The 22,480-nt window shown below is 42.9% G+C and overlaps 1 protein-coding gene across 2 annotated transcripts in view; it reads right to left on the minus strand.

Annotated features, from left to right (window-relative positions):
• RFC5 (replication factor C subunit 5) overlaps positions 1-22,480 on the minus strand; it is a 69,987-nt gene that overhangs the window by 41,756 nt on the left and 5,751 nt on the right. For both annotated transcript variants that reach the window (XM_029619558.1, XM_029619557.1), the window contains exons 2-4: positions 20,528-20,592; positions 15,916-16,052; positions 11,617-11,696 (exon numbers count right to left, since the gene is read on the minus strand). In XM_029619558.1, coding sequence (XP_029475418.1) covers positions 11,617-11,696; positions 15,916-15,927 — 92 coding nt within the window. In that variant the 5' untranslated portion in view covers positions 15,928-16,052; positions 20,528-20,592. The remainder of the gene's footprint in view (positions 1-11,616; positions 11,697-15,915; positions 16,053-20,527; positions 20,593-22,480) is intronic.

Genomic DNA, 22,480 nt, shown 5'->3' on the forward strand with positions numbered 1-22,480 from the left:
TGCTCATTATTCTGAGCATACTCATCCCACTTTGTCCGGAGATACAACTGAAAATCCTTATCTGCATGTAAAGATCCAGGGAAGCGCCACGTCCTCTGTCCTGTCCGGGGAGCAGCTAGCCAGAGGTCCACCCACACTGGGGCATGATCAGCTATCACAATAGATTCAATATCTGCTGTGTCCACCTTGTCCAACAAGGGTTTGGACAGTAAAATGTAGTCTATTCTTGACAAGGTATAGTGCGCCCTAGAGATATGTGTATAAACTTTATTTTCTGGATTTAAGAGGCGCCAAACATCTAACAGCCCCAGACGTTTACAGAATTGGCGAACCCCAGAGTCCGCGGAGTCCTTGAAGCTTTTTGGAATGTAAGATTTATCCACGCCAGCCTGAAAAACACTATTAAAGTCTCCCACCAAAAGGAGTTCGCCCTGAGAGCTAGTTAGTAAGATATTAGTTACCTTAGTAACAAAGGCTGGGTCCGGAGTATTGGGAGCATATATAGTGCCAATAGTTACCGTGTTCCCTGCTAGAGTTCCTATAACTATTAAAAACCGTCCCTCCGGATCCTTAATTTCCTGGATAAGTGTAAAGGGGATATTCTTATTGATAAGTACCGCGACGCCTCCCTTCTTCCCCTTAGCTTCCGAGAAATAGCAAGCAGCAACCCAGTCCCTGCAAAGTTTCTTACTTTCAAGGGCAGTTAAGTGTGTTTCTTGTAAGCAGGCGATACCCACCTTTAAACGCTTTAAATGTTGGAAAACTTTCTTTCTTTTAATAGGGGTACCCAACCCATTAACATTCCATGAAATTATCCTGCATTTACTACCCATAACGGCCAAGGTATGGTGTGAGCCATAACACAGGATGAATAAAAAACGGAAGAGCAAGCTCCCAGCCTAACTCACCCTCCCTAGTAAAGAGCTGTGTCCAGCCAACAAAGGTGTTCATCACACAGAGAAATACCAGTAAGAAAGGAAAATGAAAATTCAAAAGCATACATAATCCCAATAACACCAGTGCCCTCCCCCCCACCCCCATCCCCGATCCCATAACCCCAACAACTAGTAACCCGTCCAGACACATAAGCCTGGTAGTGGAGTCAATCATGAGTGCTCGGACCTTCCAGAGCTCCCCCTCCCCCTCCATTTTAACTATATAGCCTTCCATGCGGTATTAATACTTAAGGGCTAGAATTCAGGGAGTCCAAGAACTTCGTAGCCTCTGCCACTGTTTCATACGATTGCCATTTGCCTTCATAATTAACGCGAAGCTTAGCTGGAAACTGCATGATAAACCGTAAGTTCTTGTCAATTAACTTTCCGCAAACAGGGGCAAAGGCTCTCCTCATTGCAGCCACTCTCGCCGAGTAGTCCGGTGCAAGCCGAACGTTTGCTCCCTGGAATTGCACAGTACCACATTTCCTAGCTGCTTGCATCAGTAGTTGCTTGTGATGGAAATTGAGTATTTTCATAATGACCACTCGCGGCCGTGACTGGTCTTGACCCTTGGCTCCCATCCGATGGGCCCGCTCGATTTCTAGACAGCCCTCCAATTCCGGCAGGCCCAAAGCCTCTGGCAGCCATTTTATAAGAGAAGGCCTAAGCAGGTGTTCCTCTACGCTTTCCGGTATTCCTAGGCATCGAATATTGGACCTGCGGGCCCTATTCTCAAGGTCATCAGTCTTAGCAATCTGCTCTTGTAGCATTTTATCAAAAGTAGCCACCTGCCCACGCAGGCCCGTGACTTCGTCTTCCAAGGAGGACGTGCGGTCCTCGATTTGATTGAGTCGTGGCGCATAATCCGTGATCACCTCTCTCAGGGCCCCAATCTGGTCTGAAATGCCCGTCAATTTGCAGTCCAAAGCCGCTAAGACTGCTTCTTTAATTTCAGTCACCGTAAGCGAAAGCGGCACAGTTACCTGTGCTTCGCTCTCCTGCATCGGCACAGCCGTTCCGGGCGCCATCTTGGGATCCGGCCCCTTGCCTTTTTCTTTATCACGTTTTGCCAGCTTAGGAGGCATGGGGGACGGCGTTTTGGACATAAACGAGGTAATCGACATAGGCTAAGTCCGTCTTGAGCAGAAAAGGGGTACCGCAGAAGATTGTTGCCAGTGGATGGAGGCGGAGGGGAGCCTGGCGTCCGGAGCGAGATCAGATGCGTCCGATCCCGTTCACCACATCACGTGACTCCTCTTAAAGGTTTGTTTTTAAATTATAATATTTTTTAGGACATGATTCCTTACAATAGTGCTTCTATTGTTTTTATGCATTTTATATTTATGTTATTCTTTTCACCTTATTTTTCACACCAATTTATATGCTTTTTATCATGGGTTTATCTGTGTGATTTACAATGTATAGCAGTCAAAAATTTTTTGTAGTTCACCATCTACAATTACACCTAATCGTTCACACACACAGTGCTCAGTTAGACACTATGCGCTTTGAGGCATTAAGACGACAAGGTAGTTAGTTGATCATGAGCATGACGTAGATTGTGAATCACGCCCATAGTTGTGATTGACAGTTGCAGACAACCACATTCACACAATATCACTGATGTTTTATTTATTTTATATATTTTATATATTTTTTTGACACACACTTGATATTTTCACTTAGTTTATTTTTAATTGCATTATATTGTTTGGACGTTTCTGTCCACTCCCCTTCCAATTGATTGACAGCAGTTTTGGCGCCAAATACGAACATATAAACTTCCGGTGTGAGTTCCTCCGACGTTTGTTTCAATTCAATTCGATTCCAGACGCGCAGTAAACGCTACGTAAGTTCTTGTGTTTTTTTAAAGGAGTGATGTTTATAAAACATTTAAGTATGCAATCATTCATTTTTCTTTATGACTCTTTTGTGTATGTTGCCGCAGTAGTCTCGATAGATTAACTTAAGCATTGCATGACTTGCATTTCCACGAGTCCCTGCGACCGCATAGTAATAAGGAGTGAGAATATAAACTCAAGCAATGTATACTTATTAGATATTCTATAAATTAGAACATGCAAGCACTTTTAAATTTCGGCTAAACTAGTTAATTTTAACTTACTTCGTTTTAATTTAAATATGCCGATATGAATTCAAAAATGCTTTGGCATTTATTTTGTGCACTGCGTTGCATTCATTCATTTTTTCAATCCTCATTACTACTTTTATTAACATTTTGATTTTAATTGTCCCCGTTTTTTGGTACATTTAATACGGTACAACTATTAGATTTTAAAATACTTTTTGATATATTAACCATTGTGTGTCTATATTTACAACCATAGTGGCTCAGAAATGGATTCATTATTATTATTTTTTTAAAAGATTATTATTTTTTTTAAAAAAAAGATAGCACTTCATTTGATTACTATTATTCATAGCGGCCATACAGTATTATGAGTATCAATTGATTTTTTCCCCGTTCATTGTTACAATTGATTATTATTTACCAAATCGGATCGATTTTTGCAATATCCTTTCTTGTGTTTCGTCATATAATTGCGACATTGAACTTTTATGCACATAACTGACACGTTCAGTAATTTCAATTAATTATCAATTACACTTATATAACTAATTTATGGTTCACTTGATTTATTTACACACTTTAGTAGCACTTTTATCACTTTATATATAGTCTTATATTTCACACAATTCTATGATCTAAAATACACATTATAATTTAAGTTTTTAAATGAAAGGATTTCTGTATTAAAGAGGCTTATTTTTCACAAACCTTTTCTAGTTGAATTTAAACTGCTTTTGATCACAATTGAGGAATTCCTGATTAATGGATGACTATACATCTGTTTTTATTGGACAATATATCTCTAAAATTCGTTAGAGACATCTACAAAAGGTAATTAATTATATTTAGTTTACATTTATTGCCTGTGCTATTACCCAATTGATTATGCCTATTAATATATTTTAAGTAAGTTTAGGTATGATTGATACATTTATCTCAGATCTGTTCAGTTATGATTGATAAATTAATGTCAGTAACTATAACATCTGTTATATGATTAATCGAGTTTGTTCCTCTTGCCCTAGGTCCCTCCTCTGTTTCCCTTTACTTTCAGATAGATTATTTTTAGATAGATTAACCATGATTGTATGTTTAGTATGTTTTATGTGTCTGTTCTTTCCATGGTTTTAATTAATTTAATTATTTTAATAATTCTAATTGAATATTTATGTATTTTATTGGATTGTTCAAATAATATTTATTGTTATTTATTACTGTAGCCCCTGAAGCAGCCTTCACAGGCGAAACTCAGGCCTAGAGTCGGGCAACTAATAAAGCACCTTTGAAGGACCTCCGGTCTCCATATTATTAGGAAGGCATCTGGAGCCTCACGTAGAACAGAATCAACTTAATTTTCTGCTTTGTTCTGTTTCAAAGAGGTCGATCTTTGACTTTCCCAAAGTCTGGACAGGCGATCAGTTATAGATAGTAACAGGGACTATTCATGTGGGTAGAATATTCTGCCGGGTTTGTAGGTATGTTGCTTGACGTGTCACACTGCTCTGTATCACAGATTCTCAGACTTGAAGGGTTTCTTGACATAGAATCTAAGACCCTGAACCTCTTTATTTGTTGATGTAAACATAGCAATTTGATTTTCTGCATGAATCATCATGTTTTTCTCTTGTAATGTGTTGAAAGGTTGCTAAAAAGTTGGCTTTGAATTCTAATAAGCTGACTTAAAATTTCTATTCCTGTAGAATCAGGTACCTTGTATCTTGTAATGGCCAATGTGGGATTGTAGAATTTAGAATAGAAAAGACCCTCTTGGTGTCTTAGAGTCTTCATTACTAGGCTGCATCAACCACACCACAGCTGAAGGGCCCACATCCGTGACAAGAGTCCAGCTGCTTCAGTCCTCCGGCCTCCTCCCTAAAGCCAATGCAATTCACTGTCGTACATTCACATTGAGCAGTGCAGTGAATGTACGTTATCCTAGGATAACTTACATTCGCTAGGATATTCAGTGGACTTACCCAGTTTTGTCTGTAGTTGAATGATTATTCCTAAAGTTACCTGGATAGTGACCCAGGTAACTTCAGGACTGATTTTCCAGACCAGACATCCACTGAGAAATTACTACTGTCCTGATAATTTCCTTTTCCTTAAGGTGGATAGATGGATTCACGACCAGCAGATTCAGGACCAGTGGGTTATGCACCTCTACCAGCAGATGGAGACAGAGCAAACTGACATCACAGTATATATAGCCCTGCAGTGACATTAGCCTGCCAGTATTCTCTTCAAAAGCAACTGTGAACAGACTAGCAAAAACTTGATTAAAAACAACCATCCATTTCTGTACTTAATTAACAAGAAACACCGAACTCAGGTAAGAATTAATGCATTCTAGTCTAGGGACTGGATGAACACTTAACAGTAATCCCCTGGAATACGCAATCACACAGGACCACCATCACATGATCATTCAGCAGCCCAGGGCAGGAAGCTGAATCCATCTATCCACCTTAACAGAAAGGAAATTATCAGGTAAGTAGTAATTACTCATTTCCCAGCATGTGGCTAGATGGATTCAGGACCAGTAGGATATACCCAGCTACTCCTGAATAGGATGGGAGGTTCCAGTCAACATTGCACATGCAAAGGCTGCGTCCTCCAGGACTTGCATATCTAGACGATAATACCTGGAAAAGGTGTGTAAGAAGGACCACGTCGCAGCTCGGCAAATGTCGATGGGAGACAACAATCTAACCTTCGCCTATGACACTGCCTGAGCCCTAGTAGAATGAGCCCTAACCTGAGTAGACAATGACTTTTTAGCTCCACATTCGCGGTCGTGACCACCTCCTTAATCTAGAGAGCTATTGTAGCCCGTGAAGCTGGTCTGCCATGTTTTCCTCCACCATGAAAGACAAACAGATGGCCCGTCTTTCAGAAAAGTTTAGAAACCTCATGACATGTCTCTTGACATCCAAGGGACACAACAGGTGATATTCTTCCGCATCTCTATCCTTATCCAAGGACAACAAGGAAATGGACTGATTCAAGTGAAAATCCGAGACCACTTTAAGCAAGGATGAAGGAATAGTACACAGCTGTATCACTCCTGGAGTCACCCAAAGGAATGGCTCTTGGCAAGACAAGGCCTGCAGCTTGGAAATTCGACTCGTAGAACAAATGGCCACCAGAAACACTGTTTTTAAGTCAATAATCACAAGGAAAGGCTATGCAGCCATCGAAACATAGGGCCTGCCAAAAAATCCAACACCAGGTTAAGACTCCACAAAGGAACCGGTAACCCCAAGGGAGGACGGAGATGTTTCACTTCCCTCGAGAAATGGCCCGCATCAGGCTGAGACAACAAGGATTCACCATTCACCTGGCCCTGAAATAGTCAAGATCTGCTACCTGTACCTTCAAGGAATTAAGGGCCAACCCTTTATTTCAGCCATCTTGCAAAAATTCCAAATTAACCAGAATCTTATCTGAATGAGGAAGAACACCTCGATCCTCACACTAAGCCTCAAACACTCACCAAACCCACACAGACTAACGAAGTGGAGAACTTTCGAGCTCGTAGCAAGGTGGCAATCACCACAGAAGAATACCCTCGCTTCAACAAGTGAGCCCTCTCAAGGGCCATACCGTAAGACAAAACTGAGTCGGATCTTCAAGAAGGACAGGCTACTGCTACAACAGATTCCTGTGCAGTGGAAGACGAAGGGGGGTTTCTACCAGGAGGCTTCTCAGATCTGCATACCATGGTCTTCTGGGCCAATCCGATGCCACCAGGAGCACCATCCACCTGTGGCCTTCGATCCTTCCAACTATTCTGTCCAACATGGGCCACAGGGGAAAGGTATACAGCAGCTTGTCTTCCGGCCAGACCTGCACGAGATCATCGATATCCAAGGACTTCAGATCTCTCCTGCGACTGACGAATCAAGGAAATTTCACATTGCGAGAAGTCACCAGCAGGTTTATAATGGAAAGCTCCAGCGATCCAATAACAGCCGGAATGACTCGTCCAACAATACCCATTCTCCTGGGTCCAGACTCTCCCTGCTGAGAAAGTCTGCTTTTACATTGTCTTTTCCTACAATGTGTGATGCTGAAACCACCTGAAGATGCATTTACGCCCATTCCATAAGTTGGTCTATCTCCTGCAATACCTGCTGGCTCTTGGTTCCTCCCTGCCAACTGATGTAAGTCACTATCGTTGCAACGTCCGACATTATTCAGACCGCACCCTGACCACTCAGCCAGACCACTCAGGCTTCCAGACTATTGATGTTCCAGAGAGACTCCTTTGTATTCCAGTGCCTTTGCGCCATTAGTTTCTGAAAGTGAGCTCCCCAACCTTGGAGGCTCTCATCCACTGTGAGTACCAACCAGTCCGGCAATGTCAGCAACTCCCTTTCTCAGATGATCCACTTGCAACCACCACTGGAAGTGAGAGCAGACTTTCATCGGCAGGTGGAGCCGAATCGAATAGTCCTCAGATAGTGGGTTCCAACTATCTGAGGACAGCAGGGAGCACTGAAGTGGATGCATATGCGCCCTCACCCACGGCATCACTTCCAGGGTTGCCGCCATTAATCCGAGTACCTGTAGTTAGGACCACACTGTTGGGTATACAGTGCTCACCAAGTGACGCACCTGAGACACCAACTTTTGAATATGAGATTCTAGTAGGAAAACGTTGGCCTGCATCGTGTCGAATCGCACACCCAGATACTCCAATGATTGAGATTGCTGAAGACTGCTCTTGGCTAGGTTCACCACCCAACCGAGCTGCTGTAACAGGGAGATCACCCTGCAGGTCACCAGATGGCTCTCTGCTACAGACTTGGCCCAAATCAACCAGTCTAAATACAGGTTACTAGTATTCCATCCTCTCTCAGTTCTTCTGCCACCACCACCATAATCTTGGAAAAAATTCTGAAAGTGGTGGCTAGACCAAAAGACGGTGCCCGAAACTGTTAATGGCACTCCAACACTGCAAAATGCAGAAAACATTAGTGCTCCACTTGGATAGGAATATGGAGGTAAGCCTCAGACAGATCCAAGGAAGTCAGGAATTCCCCCGACTGCACAGCCATTATCAGAGTGCAATGTTTCCATGCGAAAATGAGTCACCTGCAAATGATGGCTGACCCCTTTGAGATGCAGGATGGGATGAAAGGAGCCCTCCTTCTTGGGCACAATGAAATAAATGGAATATCAACCCATATGTTCTTGAAACATGGGTACTGGAACCACAGCTCTCAGACTGAGGATCCTCGACAGTGTAGACTCCACCACCTGCTTCTTCTGGGGGAGTGGCAGGGAGACTCAGAAACACATCCCAAGGAACACTGCGAAATTCTAGCACATATCCTTTTCGTATCACTTCCAGAACCCACTGATCCAATGTGATCTCAACCCACCTCTGATAAAAGAGAGAGAGGCATCCCTCCATCTCCTGTTCCTGGGAGTGGGTCAGCAAACCTTCCTTGCGAGGATCGGGCAGTTGCACTAACCGAGCCCCTACCCCACCTGGGCTGTCTGGGACGAAAGGACTGAGACCTATCAAAAGGCTGAGTCCTCTGAAAGGTAGTCCCTCTGTAGGGATGAAAACGCTTGGAACCTCTGTGTTTAAACGCTTGGAACCTCTGTGTTTAAAAAAGGATTGGATAAGTTCTTGGAGGAGAAGTCCATTACCTGCTATTAAGTTCACTTAGAGAATAGCCACTGCCATTAGCAATGGTTACATGGAATAGACTTAGTTTTTGGGTACTTGCCAGGTTCTTATGGCCTGGATTGGCCACTGTTGGAAACAGGATGCTGGGCTTGATGGACCCTTGGTCTGACCCAGTATGGCATTTTCTTATGTTCTTATGTTCTTATAACCCCTCACACCAAAGGGGCTCTGAAACTGCTTCTTATCCTCTGGCAACTGAGGAACTGGAGATTCGCCCCACTTACTGGCCAGCTTCTCCAACAAGCTCCCAAACAAGAGCCTTTAAAAGGCAATTTCGTAAGATTAACTTTGGAGGTCACATCAGCTGACCAATTCCTTAGCCATAACTTGCATCTGGTTGCTATTATCGAAGCCACTCCTCTGGCCGAGGTGCGGACCAAATGCAGCTGGCATCTGCTAAAAATAGGGGGGCAGGTTCCATAATTGCCCTGGAAGACACTCCAGTCATCAACCTCCTGAGACAGATGCAAACAAGAGTGAGCCACCAGGGAACAACAGGAAGCTATCTGCAAAGTTATTGCCAATGCTTCAAATGCTTGCTTAAGGATGGCCTCAATTCTCCTATCATGCACATTTTTCAAGACCGCTCCTACCTCCACAGGGATAGTTGTCCGTTTAGAGACGGCACAGACAAGCGCACCCACTTTTGGAAAATGCAGATCCTTGTTCGCCACTGGATCCAGTGGGTACAGGCCTTCCAAGGACCAACCCCCTTTAAAATTAGCATCTCATCCAAGATCAACCAATTCTTGAATGGCCTCCATAGCCAGGAAAAAAAAACCAAGAGGCTTTATACAAAGACACCAAAATGAGATTTTTCTTTGGCTCAGACATGGAATCTGCTCTAGGAACTCCCAGCATTTTCAATGTCTGAGAAATCAGGGCCGGCAATTCATCTCTATAAAAGAACCAGAACATAGTCCTATACGTACTAATTCTGGAGAAATGTTCCCATCCTCCAGAGAGTCAGGATCTGCCTCATCATCGGTGCCCTCTGGATTCCTGCCAGAAACACCTGCAGCTCGAGAAGTACTTTGGTGCTTAAATGTAGTACCAGAAGAGGAAGAGGCCACCGCCTGAGCGACTGATCTGACAGAACTGGACGGGGCTGAGGACTGCGCCTGAAGAAAGGATTGCAATCCCTGAAAAAAAATTCAACCCAAGAAAAGGCAGAAGGATCCATGCCAAAACCAGGAGGCACCTGTGCTGTGCCCACTGAGCTGCCATCCCCTGCAGAGGAACCAGTCAAGGGAGTTCCATTTTCAGGCGTTTCTCCTATTTACCCATGACCTCATCAGGCTGGGAAGAACCAGGCTTAGTGAAATCAGAGGAAGATAATTGTCCCTGAGCCTCTAAACAGCGCTGGCACAAGTTAGAGGGCACACCAAGCTGAGACGCCCGAATATGACAGGTGGTGCACAATGCAAAGCGCTTAGGTTTTTTAGCTATAGGCGATATATATATATATATCCAAAATTTAGGCGTTCCAAGACTAGGCGCTGCAAGGCTAGGTGTCTCAACTTAAGTGCACACAAGATAAGCGCACGGCCAAGCTGGACGCCACTTAACCTGGACATCCCAGCTGACTCTCAACTAAGTGTCCAAAACCTGGATGCACAACCTGGATGCATACCGAGAAGCACCGCTGAACCAATGTTCTATAGAGGGCAGCCGAATGCGTAGGCAAAAGCACGTAAACACACTGTTGCGGTCTACTATGCGGCACGCACTAGAAAAGCCTTGGAGCGGTGCTTAGCCAAGAGGCTGCTCAACCCACCAGGCTGCCCCCGTCCCTGAACATCCCTCAGGGAAGGATGAATGTCGGAACGGCATGCCGAGCTCAGAGTCCGATGAAGGGGAATCCCTGAACCTTCCTGCACTGTCTCTGTAAGGTACTTTTTTTTTTTTTTTAAAAAGCTTACCTTAGCTCAGCCCTTCACAACTGAGTAGAGATGGTCTCCAGCTGCAGTGGGAGAGGGCATCTGTCGTCACCACCACACTTGGCTTCCTGCATCCGCTGCCTTTATGCTATACAATCAGCTAAGTCCACGCTGGCTGAAAAACCAGCTACTGGACCAAGGCACACATTTGAGAGACCACGGAAATCAACCCAGGAATCCACCATCTGCTGGAGAACACTGGCAGGCTGATGTCACTGCAGGACTATATATACTGTCACGTCAGTTTGCGCCTTCTCCATCTGCTGGTAGAGGTGCATAACCCACTGGTCCTGAATCCATCTATCCACATGCTAGGAAACTAAATTTATCCATACAGCGTTGAATATCGGCGCTACCTGGATTTATTTAGGCCACACCTATAGAATGCATGTGCCTAACCCCACCTTCCTTTTATCCAGCTAAATAGCTACCCAAGTACAATTTCACCAGTCAGCAAGGCAGGACATTTAAATCTTGGGGTTTGTCTGGGTCGCTTTTCAATATGGACCTCATGGTATTTTCCTGTCAGGCAGTGATAATAAAAGCAGAAGTTTTCTCACAAATCAACTCACACATTATTTTCGGATTGTTAGAGTTTCTCAATAGCATTAGGTGGTGCACTTATTGTGTAATTAATGGGATCAGATACGTTCTGAGCATATCGTCCCCTTGTCCAGAATGATTGAGCATGACATCTGCAGCATTGAAGTCTTAGAATGACAGATCACTTATTCGTAGAGCCCATGACAACTTCACTTCACAGAAGCAGGTCAGAACATAAGCAAAAGTAAATACAAATAGGCAGATGCTAATCAACTGAGCTTTCTAACGTTCCTCTTATTTTTGTTTTTAATAAGGTCAAATAGGACAGAAGCTACATTTTGCATAAATGTTAATGAAGGCAAAACAAGCCCACACATACCCCGAAACAATAGCACTTACTTAAATATGGTCCTTGTACTGGCAAAACTGAGTATAGGTCCTCGGACAATGTCTATCCCTCTGTCATCTGAAGCATTCAGCTGAAGGAAACAGAAGGGTGGAAGATGAGCAGTTAGAACAATGTCAGCCATATAAAATAGCTCAAGCCACCCAGATAAGGCAAGGAGCAACTCACCCCTCCATTTTCCCTTAAATGGAATGGAAAAGTGGATTCTGGAGAATACATTTTCTTTTAAAAAAAAAAATAATAATAATAATTTTTAGTAGTTTCCCCACTAGTGGATTTCATGACAACCTATTAATTAAATCACAGCATCAGGGTCTTACAGTTTGTAGCATGAGCCCTGGAATTGCACAGCCCATCTTCTTCCATTAGAAATATCAACTCTACAGGGGCTCATGAAGGAAGAGGGCATATCCTAAATCTTGCTCGCCAGAGTGGGTCAATGAATAAAGCAAGTTTGCTTACCGTAAACATCTATTTAATTAATTAATTAATATATAACTAACCTGGTCACATATAACCCACAATTTTTCAAACATCCAATCCCCCTAACCAATACATTAATTCACCACTCATTCTACCACTTACCTCCAATCTTTTTTTTTTTTTTTTTTTTTTTTTAAATCCTTCTCCCCAAAATCTACTCACAAGAGAGCACGTATCGCATCATTTCTCAACTCCAAAGTATACACTTTCCATCCGCAATCACTAGCTAAACAAAACAACAATAACACAAACTATATTAAACCTACAGCTAAATTACCAACACCTTAATAATAAATCTGTATCACAAATATCACCCACCGGAAAATAAAGGAGTATTTTCTTTTTTTAGCTTCCCAATGCTTCACACGACTTCATCACAACGCTGTCGGCGTCCACGTTAAAAAAAACACGCCGTGGCTGTGCACACATCACATCCACACCCCTTATATACCTACATACGAAATGGCCCCATCTCCAATCAGCGAGCTCCACCAGTTCAACCAATCAAATATATGCACTCCACGCCACATCCTGATTCAGTCCCGTCGGTTTTATCGTACCCCAGTTGAAAATATACCACTGTTCCTTCTGCAATAATACATGCAAAACATTTCCTCCCTGATTCAGCTGTACCCGACAGAGTACACAAAATCTCAGGTCTTGCACTCCATGACCTGCCTGTTTCCAATGCTGAACCAAGGGTGCATTCTCTCTTTCTGTGCGAATATTGCTCAGTGTTCCACTATTCTTACCTTAATGGCATGCCTAGTCTGACCTATATACAATAATTTACATGGGCACATAATTACCGTAGATAAATTACTTGAGTGGTCTTGCAATCAAACATACCCAGAAAATAATATTTACAACCCAAAGGAACCTGAACTGAAGTGGTCTCAAACATATGGGCACTCTCCACAACTACCACTCGTTCCAATTTACCCACTACCTCCAGCATCATCGTAGATGTTAACATATCTTGCAATGATAGATTTTCCTTAAACGCAAAAATCAGAGGATATTGAAAAATCCTCTCATTCTCCAATATTAGCCAAAGTTGGTAAATGATAGATTTAATACCATTTACAAATTGCGAAAATGGCAACATGCACACCATCCTAGTTAAAGGAGTCTTATTACCATTCATTACAAGGTTATCCCAATTAGCATACAAAGCACGCTTAAACGACTTTTTAATAATCTTTTGTTTGTAACCCCGTGTCAATAATCTGACAACTCCTGTGCCTTGATCTTAAAATCAATTAGTCGTGCCTAGTGCCTTAGCCTCAAAAACTGACTAATAGGAATATTTTCCTTCAAACGTTTCGGATGAAAACTGGTAAAATCCAAAGTAGTATTCTTATCAATATCCTTCCTGTAAATTGTAGTATACAATTTACCTTGATGTTTATACACTACCATATCCAAAAAAGGTATTTGCTTTGATCCATATGAAATTCAAACTGGAGATTTACATCCAATGAATTAATCCACAACATAAATTCATCCAACCTCGCTCTAGTACCCACAAAAATACAAAATATATCATCAATAAACCTCTTCCATATAGCCATCTCCTTCCAAAAAGGGGATGGATATATGAACTGGTTCTCAAAATTTGCAATATACAAATAGGCTACCGATGGGGCCATAGAAGACCCCATCGGAATCCCCTTTATCTGGTGAAAATACCTACCCTCAAATTGAAAAAAAACTTTTCTTCAACACAATGGATGACAACTGACCCAATAACTGTTTATGTCTATCTGGTACTTCCAGTCGCCCCAACACCTCCTGAACAATTTGGACTGCTGAATCCTGCGGTATGTTCGTATATAGAGAGGAAATATCAGCAGTCAACAACCACCACTCCTCCTGTATCCCCTCTATATAATCCAACACTCTAATGAAGTCTGCTGAGTCTTTAATGTATGAGGAAATTTCTAATACACGAGCCATTTAGACGGATAATTATTATTCTCCCTAAAGGGAGAATGCTCTAGGGGCGGGACCCAACTGGTCAGGAGGAGCTCTATGGGCAGAACTCTAGGTGGTGTGGGGGGGGGGGGGGGGGGAGAAACGGGGACGTTAAGAGTTTGAACCCCTTTGAAACAAAATGCAGAACTCGGGGGTAATCCCCTTCAAGAGGGGGGCCCTGCAAAGACACATCTGCGTCCGGATCCTGATCTGGAGCCGCAGGAGGCTGAGGCAGGTACCCCTAGAACCACTCTGACTCGGACGGAGCCTTGTGTGTCTGGCGCCACAGCAGCGGGCGGAGTAGCCATCCGAGGGATTTTGGCAGGCGGGGGGCTAGGAGGGGGGGTGCTCCTCTTCTTGTAAAATAGCTAGGTAAGATTTGTGCAACAAAGCACAAATTCTGAGGAAAAAACGGGCCCTGGATTTAGGGTGCACCGGGCCCAAATCGGGGAGAGAAGGTTGAAAAACTGGTTCCCCTCCCCCCTGCAGCTCCGAATCGGGAGCTGCACAAACTCCCAAAATGTCCGCCGTTCCCGCGGTTTGCCGGGTCGAGAATGGGATGGCCATGCGGCTGGAGGAGCTCTCCTGGGTCCCTGAGGGAATAGGCGCCTCGGAGGGACCCTCACCACCCAGTAGACACCCCCAGCATAGCTCATCACGGGAGAGCCGCAAGGCAGGCTCCCCGCAGGCTAAACAAGCACGCGATCGCGGCATGAGGGTACGTACAGGGAATTTCTGATATGCTAATTGATATTTGCGCTTTGTTCCAGGCAGTGCAATGTACCATATGCTTTGATGAGATGTGCGCTGGGTACTCCTTTGCAAATGCATCAGGTTCTCCGATGCAGTGTGTTTGGGCTGATTTGACGCTTGATGCATTGGTTGCTTGTATGCATAGCAGTATGCTTCAACCTAATGGTCTTTGATTGCAATGAAGTCGTTTCTGACTCAGACATCGGTGCTTTTGATGCATCTCGATGCTTCTTGAAAGCAGGGGCTTGTTCCATGGCCCTGTTCTATTTTGTCTTCGATGCACTTCGGTCACCCTTTGCCATGAGGCAATCTGCTGGACCGAAGGTGGTGTTTTTGAAGAATGGTCACTTGAAATGCTGAGTGGGGAGCCAACCAACCCTGCACTTTCAGAGGATTTGCTCTCCATAAGGTCCAACACAGGCCTTCGATTTTGCAACCCTTGAACATTGAGACAGCAGGGTCATCCGATGACAGGCCAGACAATTAGGATGGTCATGGTCTGGGCTCAAACAATAACAACAAAGATCGTGACAGTCTCTTATGGATGTTGTCTGTCTACAGCTGCATGATTTGAAACCACTTACTGTGGGCTTCTTTTTGGCAGATACTGACGTTCCAGAAAGTTCTGAAGAAAATCTTCATGCCTTGTAGATGTTCTATCCTCTTTTTTCTTTTTTAGTAGAAGCACATAAAAGTGCTATTTTGGTGTACTGCAGAAGTAGCAAGGCAACAAAAATTAGAAAAAAACAGTTTTGCAAAGGTCTGTAAGGAGAAATTGAGGATCTGTCCGTGCAGCAGTTATGACAATAAAAAAGACTGAGGAGGCTCTGAAGCAACTCCCGCACACACTCAGAGCTCAAATCTCTACTAGCTTGGAGAGATGAATCCATTCGGTGCCACCACCCATAGATCATGGCTAATTCAGCCTGCTTATCGACGGAAAACACCTGCTACATAAAAACACATTTAGAAAATGAATGGCAGAGGGAAGGATGCTGAATGAAAGTGAAGCTTGGGAAGTCCCTCCTGCTCATTGTACATCCTCCTGCTTTCCTCTACAGCCTCCTCTGTATTCTTACCTCAAGCACCATAGAGCTGAATTCCCTGTCTTTGTAAAGTTGCTTGGCACATGCTAGGATAGTGGAGGTCTTCCCAGTGCCAGGAGGGCCATAGAATAGCAGGTGAGGGAGTTTGTCTTCATTAATGAACCTCTGAACTGAGAGGATAAAGAAAGCAGGAAACAGAAAATTATTTTAAGACAAGGAAAAATACATTAAGTCCTCTAATTATAGCCATCCTCACAGTCAAGCTTAGGAACATATTTAGAATTTTTGCTAGACCCATAGATCAAAACTATCTTGCCACCAAAATCCTGCAGCCCCAATCATCTGCTAACTCTAACAATTGTACAAGGCAGAGCAGTGCTGACATGCCACAGATAATCCATCCTCTGAAACTGTCTGTAATGCACCTCAGTACTGTAAATGCCCACATATGCACACTTCGTTCCTGCCTATTTTCCTTTATCAGTATGCTGGAAGGTCTTTAACTAGTACCAACCGCAGTAGCCACACTGACTAACCCGAGGCTACAGGAACTGGAACTCAAAATGATTTGTGTAGTTTTACTGCCTTACTGGGTACCATCCCGTTATTTTATTCCTAAACTGTTCAAAGAAATGGATCCAGTTATTCAGGTAAGGCTTGGTCTCTGGATTTTCCCCATTTGCCCACTCTGACCTTCCTGGGGGAACGGAGTGCTACTTCAGCAGCACTGTTGGTCCTGGTGTCAGCAAGAGTAGGGGAGCCAGAATCAGAAATGGAACTTGTAACTCATTAGCAACACATAGCACAAATCTCCAGGCTGCAGGTGCTCTTTCAGATCATGTGATGCATCATCCTTGGAAACTAGAGGTTTGGGCAATACCCAGTTGAATCCCTGAGTGCCAGGACCTTCCAATTTACATATATACATTTTGTATAAATGTGTTCATAATACAGAGATAAAAAGACAAGTGTCAATGAATAAATATCTCACCAAGATGTCAGAAAATACAAGTAATTTCACACTAACTAACAAAATCAAGGGATAAAGACAATTTTTACTGAGGCCTCATTATAAGGGTTTCCCCTCTCAATTTATACTCTCCCCACCCTTTCCTTCGAGTCCAATCACTGCAGCAACAGTCACAGACCATAGTTCCCTCCAGAATCTGCCAAAAATGCACTCTTGATCCAGACTGTAGGTGCAGATAGCAGGGGAAGGCAGCTGTGAGTTCCTGAAACATCTGAATTTCCAATTTCTAGCTGCCCTATGAAAACTGGCAGTCGAAGAGAGAGAGTGATTTAGCTCTTCTATGTATTGTGCAATAGATTAAAAATGCACAAATCAAGCAGCAATATTCACCCAGTGTCAACTAAATATTTCACTCTTCAAGGAACACTGTCAAAGTTGGTATCAGAGGAAACAGCATAATCTTTAAAAATAATCTTGATACTATAATTTTTTTAATTGTTTTTCAGGAAAAACAGAATGCTTATAATACTCACTTTAATGTACCACACAATGGCATGGTCATTCTAACATAAGAACTGCTATACTGGGTTAGACTAAGAGTCCATCAAGCCCACTATCCTATTTTCAAAAGAGGCCAGTACAGGTCACAAGTACCTGACAGAATCACAAATAGATAGATTCTATATTGCTTACACCCAGGAATAAACAGTAGCTTTCCTTAAGCCTACCTGGTTAATAAGTTCATGGACTTTTCCTCCAGGAATTTGTCCAAACCATTTTTAAACCCAGATATGTTAACTGCCTTTACCACATCTTCCAGCAATGAATTCTGGAGTTTAATTATTCATTAAATGGTTAAAGTATTTTCTCCAATCTTTTTTTAAAAAGTAAACTGGTTCGCATTTACTCATTCCACTTCACTCATGATTTTATAGACCTCTAATCTCCCCTCAACCAATTCTTTTGTAAGCTGAATAGCCTGTATCTCTTTAGACTTTCATTAATTGGGAAACATTCCATTGCCTTTATTATTTTGATTACTCTTCTCTGAACCTTTTCTATATAAATTTGATACTTTCATATATTTTTAATTATTCTCTCAATTTTTTCCTACATTCTGACATAAATTTAAGGGAGCTAAAACTCAGGAATGTTATGTAAGCCAGTTCTGATGCTTGCATATCTTTGGTGCTGCACCAGAAAGGAAGAGGAAAGGGAAAAAAAGCCATGTCAATCTTTAAATGTGAACTTTTTTCACTCAGCTGTCTCCTCCTACTCTTTTGGGCTTTCAGTTTTATGGGAACTGTTATCTACTGGACTACAGGACCATAAGCCTTCATTCACAACTAAACGAGTTGCTTGCCCCTCCCCCCACATCACTCCAAAGAAGTCTTCCAGCTGAGAGGCAGAGAATTCAGACCACTCAGAAAGGCAGCATCAGTGCACTGAGCCAGTCAGTAGGGTATCTTTAAATAATGACCCTCTCCCACACACAGCATTTCCAGCTCCAGATACTGAGCTATCAGGCCAGTTAGAAATCATAATGAATGGCATATTAAGTGCATATTCTCAGGAAAAAAAAAAACCTTGCGGTTTTATGGCTCTGCTTGAATTTGCTCTCTCTGTGGTACAGCAGCACATATGTACAGAATATGGTACAGCTCAGCTTGCAAAGCCAGTTCCACAGCAGCTTCACCTCTGCTTTGTGTTTGCATATGTTTGCTGCTGTAACAGAGGTTGTAAGGAAAAGAAAAAGTGATTTTAATAACACCAATCCTGACCGCATCCCTCCAAATGCACCATATTAGTCACAAATCAATAATTAAGACAATATAAAAATACAAGATATGCCATATAATGCAGTCAGATAATTGATTAGGAGTCCCTTTAATGTTCTAATTTTTATTTATGACCTGTAAGTATGGAGAAATTACTTCTTACTTGATAATTTCCTTTACTTGAATACTGTCAGACTAGTCCATACCAGCAGATGGAGACAGATCAACAGGCTCGCTGTCACTCCTTAAATGCATCCTTGCTACCATCAGCCTGCCAGTATTCCTGTAACAAGCTGTAGACAATTGCAATACAACAAGAACTCATCGGCTCTAACTTCAGAGCCTCCTTTTCTCTTTTTTTTTAAAACCCGGGGCTTCCAGTACAACAAGGAATAAAGACCCAAGGAAATTGAGAACAGAAAAGAAGGAATACTCACCTACTAGCAAAAGAATAACTCTCAGCCACCTTACTAACTTCATGGAGATAAGCATCATGAACAGGTTCTGCAAAGTCTATAACCACAACATATTGCCAGCTGCATAGGACAGGTCATGGACTAGTCTGACTATATTCAAGGAAAGGAAATTAACAGGAGAGATGTAATTTCACCCTCTCTTCATCCAGTCCATACCATGGGATGTACCCAATCTACTCGAGATTAGGGTGAGATGCTGCTTAGGCCCCCCTAACACTTCTATGGTGAAGGAGGCCTCTATCCTAACCCTGACATCCAGACAGTAATGTATGGAGAAGGTATGCAAGCAAGACCAATTTGCTACTTTACAGATCTTCAAAGAAGGCACCAAATGCAACTCTGCCCGAAAGTGCTTCACTCCTTTCAAGAAACGGGTCACATCAGGATGGGATAAGGAAACGCCATTTATCGTGCCTCTGAAACATGTAAGAGCTACAGCCTGAACTTTCAAGAATTAAGGACCACTTCTTTATTCAACACATCCTGCAAAAAAATCCAGAATAAGCGGGATCCTAACTGAATGAGCAAGGACACCGTGCTCCTTGCACCAGGCCTCAAAACACTCTCCAGACCCACACATATGTTAGAGATGTCCTCTCAAGGCGAGTCCTCTCAAGGACCAAACCATAAGAAAGAACTGAGCTGGATCCTCGTGAAGAACCGGCCCCTGTATAATAGATCCATGTGCAGCAGAAGACAAAGGGGTTCCTCCATCAGGAGTCTTCGCAAATCTGCATACCATGGACACCTGGGCCAATCCGGATTTTTTTTTAATAGACTATATTAAAAATCCACCCAACGTAACAGTAACCTAGCAAAAGGAGGTAAGGCCCAAAGAAAAATAAAAGAGAAAAAAGAGAGAACTCACAGCATCTCTTGTAAGACCCAGTTCCCAAAAGAAAGACCCCTGGTCATCGGGCACAGCTCAACTGGAAGAGGGATCCCGCAGACTTTCAACCAGAAGTAGCTCAACCAGAAGAAGAGGACGTCCCGAGAATAAACACCCAGGAGCAGCCTACTCCAAAATTTCCTTTTTGTCCGTCCTAAACACCAGGACTCTGATACAGTACAGGATGCTTGCCTACCACCTCCTGGAGACAAGAGAATACTGGCAGGCAGAATGCAGCAAGGGTCCCTATAAAGAGTGAAGTCAGCAAGTTTTGCCTCTCTCTCCATCTGCTGGTTGGGAGCATAACTCATGCATCTGGCCTGGACTGACTGGATGATGAAGAACAGATAATTTGTAATTGCTAAAAAATAGTGTTACTCCACACCTAGTGCCCAAGACATGAAAGCTGCAGTACAATACTGCTGTAACTGCTCATGTACATAGTGAAAACCTACTACACAAGAACCATTGATTGGATGTGTCAGTGACTGGGACTTTTCATCATGTTTACGTTCCCTCACTGAAAACTTACTTGTGCTCAGGATGTCCTGATGGGAAATCAGATCATTCAGTGTCTGAGGTCGATATTTCTCCACCCTAAGATAAACCAACATTTATATAGGAGTATATACAGTAAACAGCACAAAATATGTTGAGTTTTATATTATTTATCTCAATGAGGCACACAGAGTACATTAAGCCTCACCCAAGAGCCTAGTATTCCCCCTGGGTACAAATAAGGTCAAGATGTAATAGAATGAAATATTGACTGGCACACCTCACAGGTATACTTTTCCCTCCCCTTTTTAAACTTTTCCTGGGTGTCTTGAGTATTGTTTTTTCATTGAACAGTCACAGGTGCACCAATGTTATTTAAATTCTCCCTTTCAGAGGAAACGGATGGCTCAAGAAATCGACACAGAGCCTGTCACCTCTAAGACTGCATGGCTGAGGGCACTGGCACAAGGATAAAGAACATGTCACCTTCAAAGACTGGACAGGCACAGGGGATTGGCGCATAGACACATTACACTTAGTTGAGCTTAAAATTGGCATAAAAACAATCACAAATGAGCAAACTCATAACACAAAACAAAGAAAAATGCACTGCCCCACTCAATCAAAGAAGGGGGGAGGGGTTGCTTATGGCAATAGCTGTATACCCAAAACAGCCTAGTCAATAACACAGCCTAGCACATCAGCAGCACTTTCTCCTTTATGAAATGCCTTAACGGAAGGTGCTGATAAGAACCAAAACATCAGATGTGCTGGTCTGTGATCGTGTTTTGCTAATGTTTATTCTGGCACCATCATTACTTGCAACATTCTCAGTAACTTCAGTTTATTATTCTGCGTTGCCTTCATAAGAATGTCACCAGCACACAGACAGCTTGCTTACCTACTGAAGCTTGGGATTTTGTGGTTTTGTTTAACTGCTGTTGTCAGAGATTAGACTACCTTGGTAAGAGAGGAGTCAGAAATGTATTTAAAAAAAAAAAAAAAAGTCAAATTGTTTCCATTTTTTTTTTAATGTGCCACATAGTATACTTTTATACTCTTTAAAGAATCTACCTTGAGCTTGATTTATTTACAAATATTTATATACCGTCCTCCAGGTCAAAAGATAATTCAAAACGGAGAATGGGAAACATCAGCTGAAATAAAATAAATTATTCACACACTATTTGGGGTGGGTACCAGAATAGTCATTCGCAACAAGTGTTTCTGCTCCATGAGTAAATATTAGCAAAAATGGGCACAGCAGTAGCACATACTGCACTGTTCCTACAGCTGTAGTCGAGACCACCAATCGCAGCACAGAACTCACTCCTCAGTATTACCAAGAACCGGGGACACAATCAACTTGCTCTCCCCAAGGGACAAAATACCATCCCCCTGCACCTTTCCACAGATTCCAGCTCCTCATAAGGCAGAATGGAAAATTCTATGGATTTCAAAATGGCCTTCATTTCCACTGGAATGCTCCCTGCCTAGGCGGGAACCAGCTGATCAGTCGACTCAAAGCATGCGGCTCCCCCACCCCGGAGGGTTTCTACAACACGGCCCCTGGTCCAGCAGCCGAGAATAAAAATCACATCCCCCACAACAATATCTCCAGTGGTTCTGCACCAATCAACAGCTGTTGCTCTGTTCCAGCCACCAGCAGCCTTTCCTCCTTTTTTTTTTTTTTTAAATTTTAGTGCTGCTGCAAAAAAACAAACAGAATTCAAAGAGAGAGGAGCTTCCAAGGAATCAAACTAATACCAGAAATATCAGCTAGCATGAGAGGTGGAGGAGAACAGGGGGTAGAAGGGGGATAAATAAAAATATATCCTAATTCTACCAGCAATGCTGAAACATCACTTGGTCATAGAACTGCTCAACTGAGGAGGGAGACTATGGGGTAGATTTTCAAAGGGGTACGCGAGTAAGATACACGCATACTCCCCGAAAACCTACCCCAAACCCCCCCCCGCGCGTGCCG

This window comes from Rhinatrema bivittatum, chromosome 11 (assembly GCF_901001135.1).
Source record: "Rhinatrema bivittatum chromosome 11, aRhiBiv1.1, whole genome shotgun sequence".
In the NCBI taxonomy this organism is placed as follows: Eukaryota; Metazoa; Chordata; class Amphibia; order Gymnophiona; family Rhinatrematidae; genus Rhinatrema; species Rhinatrema bivittatum.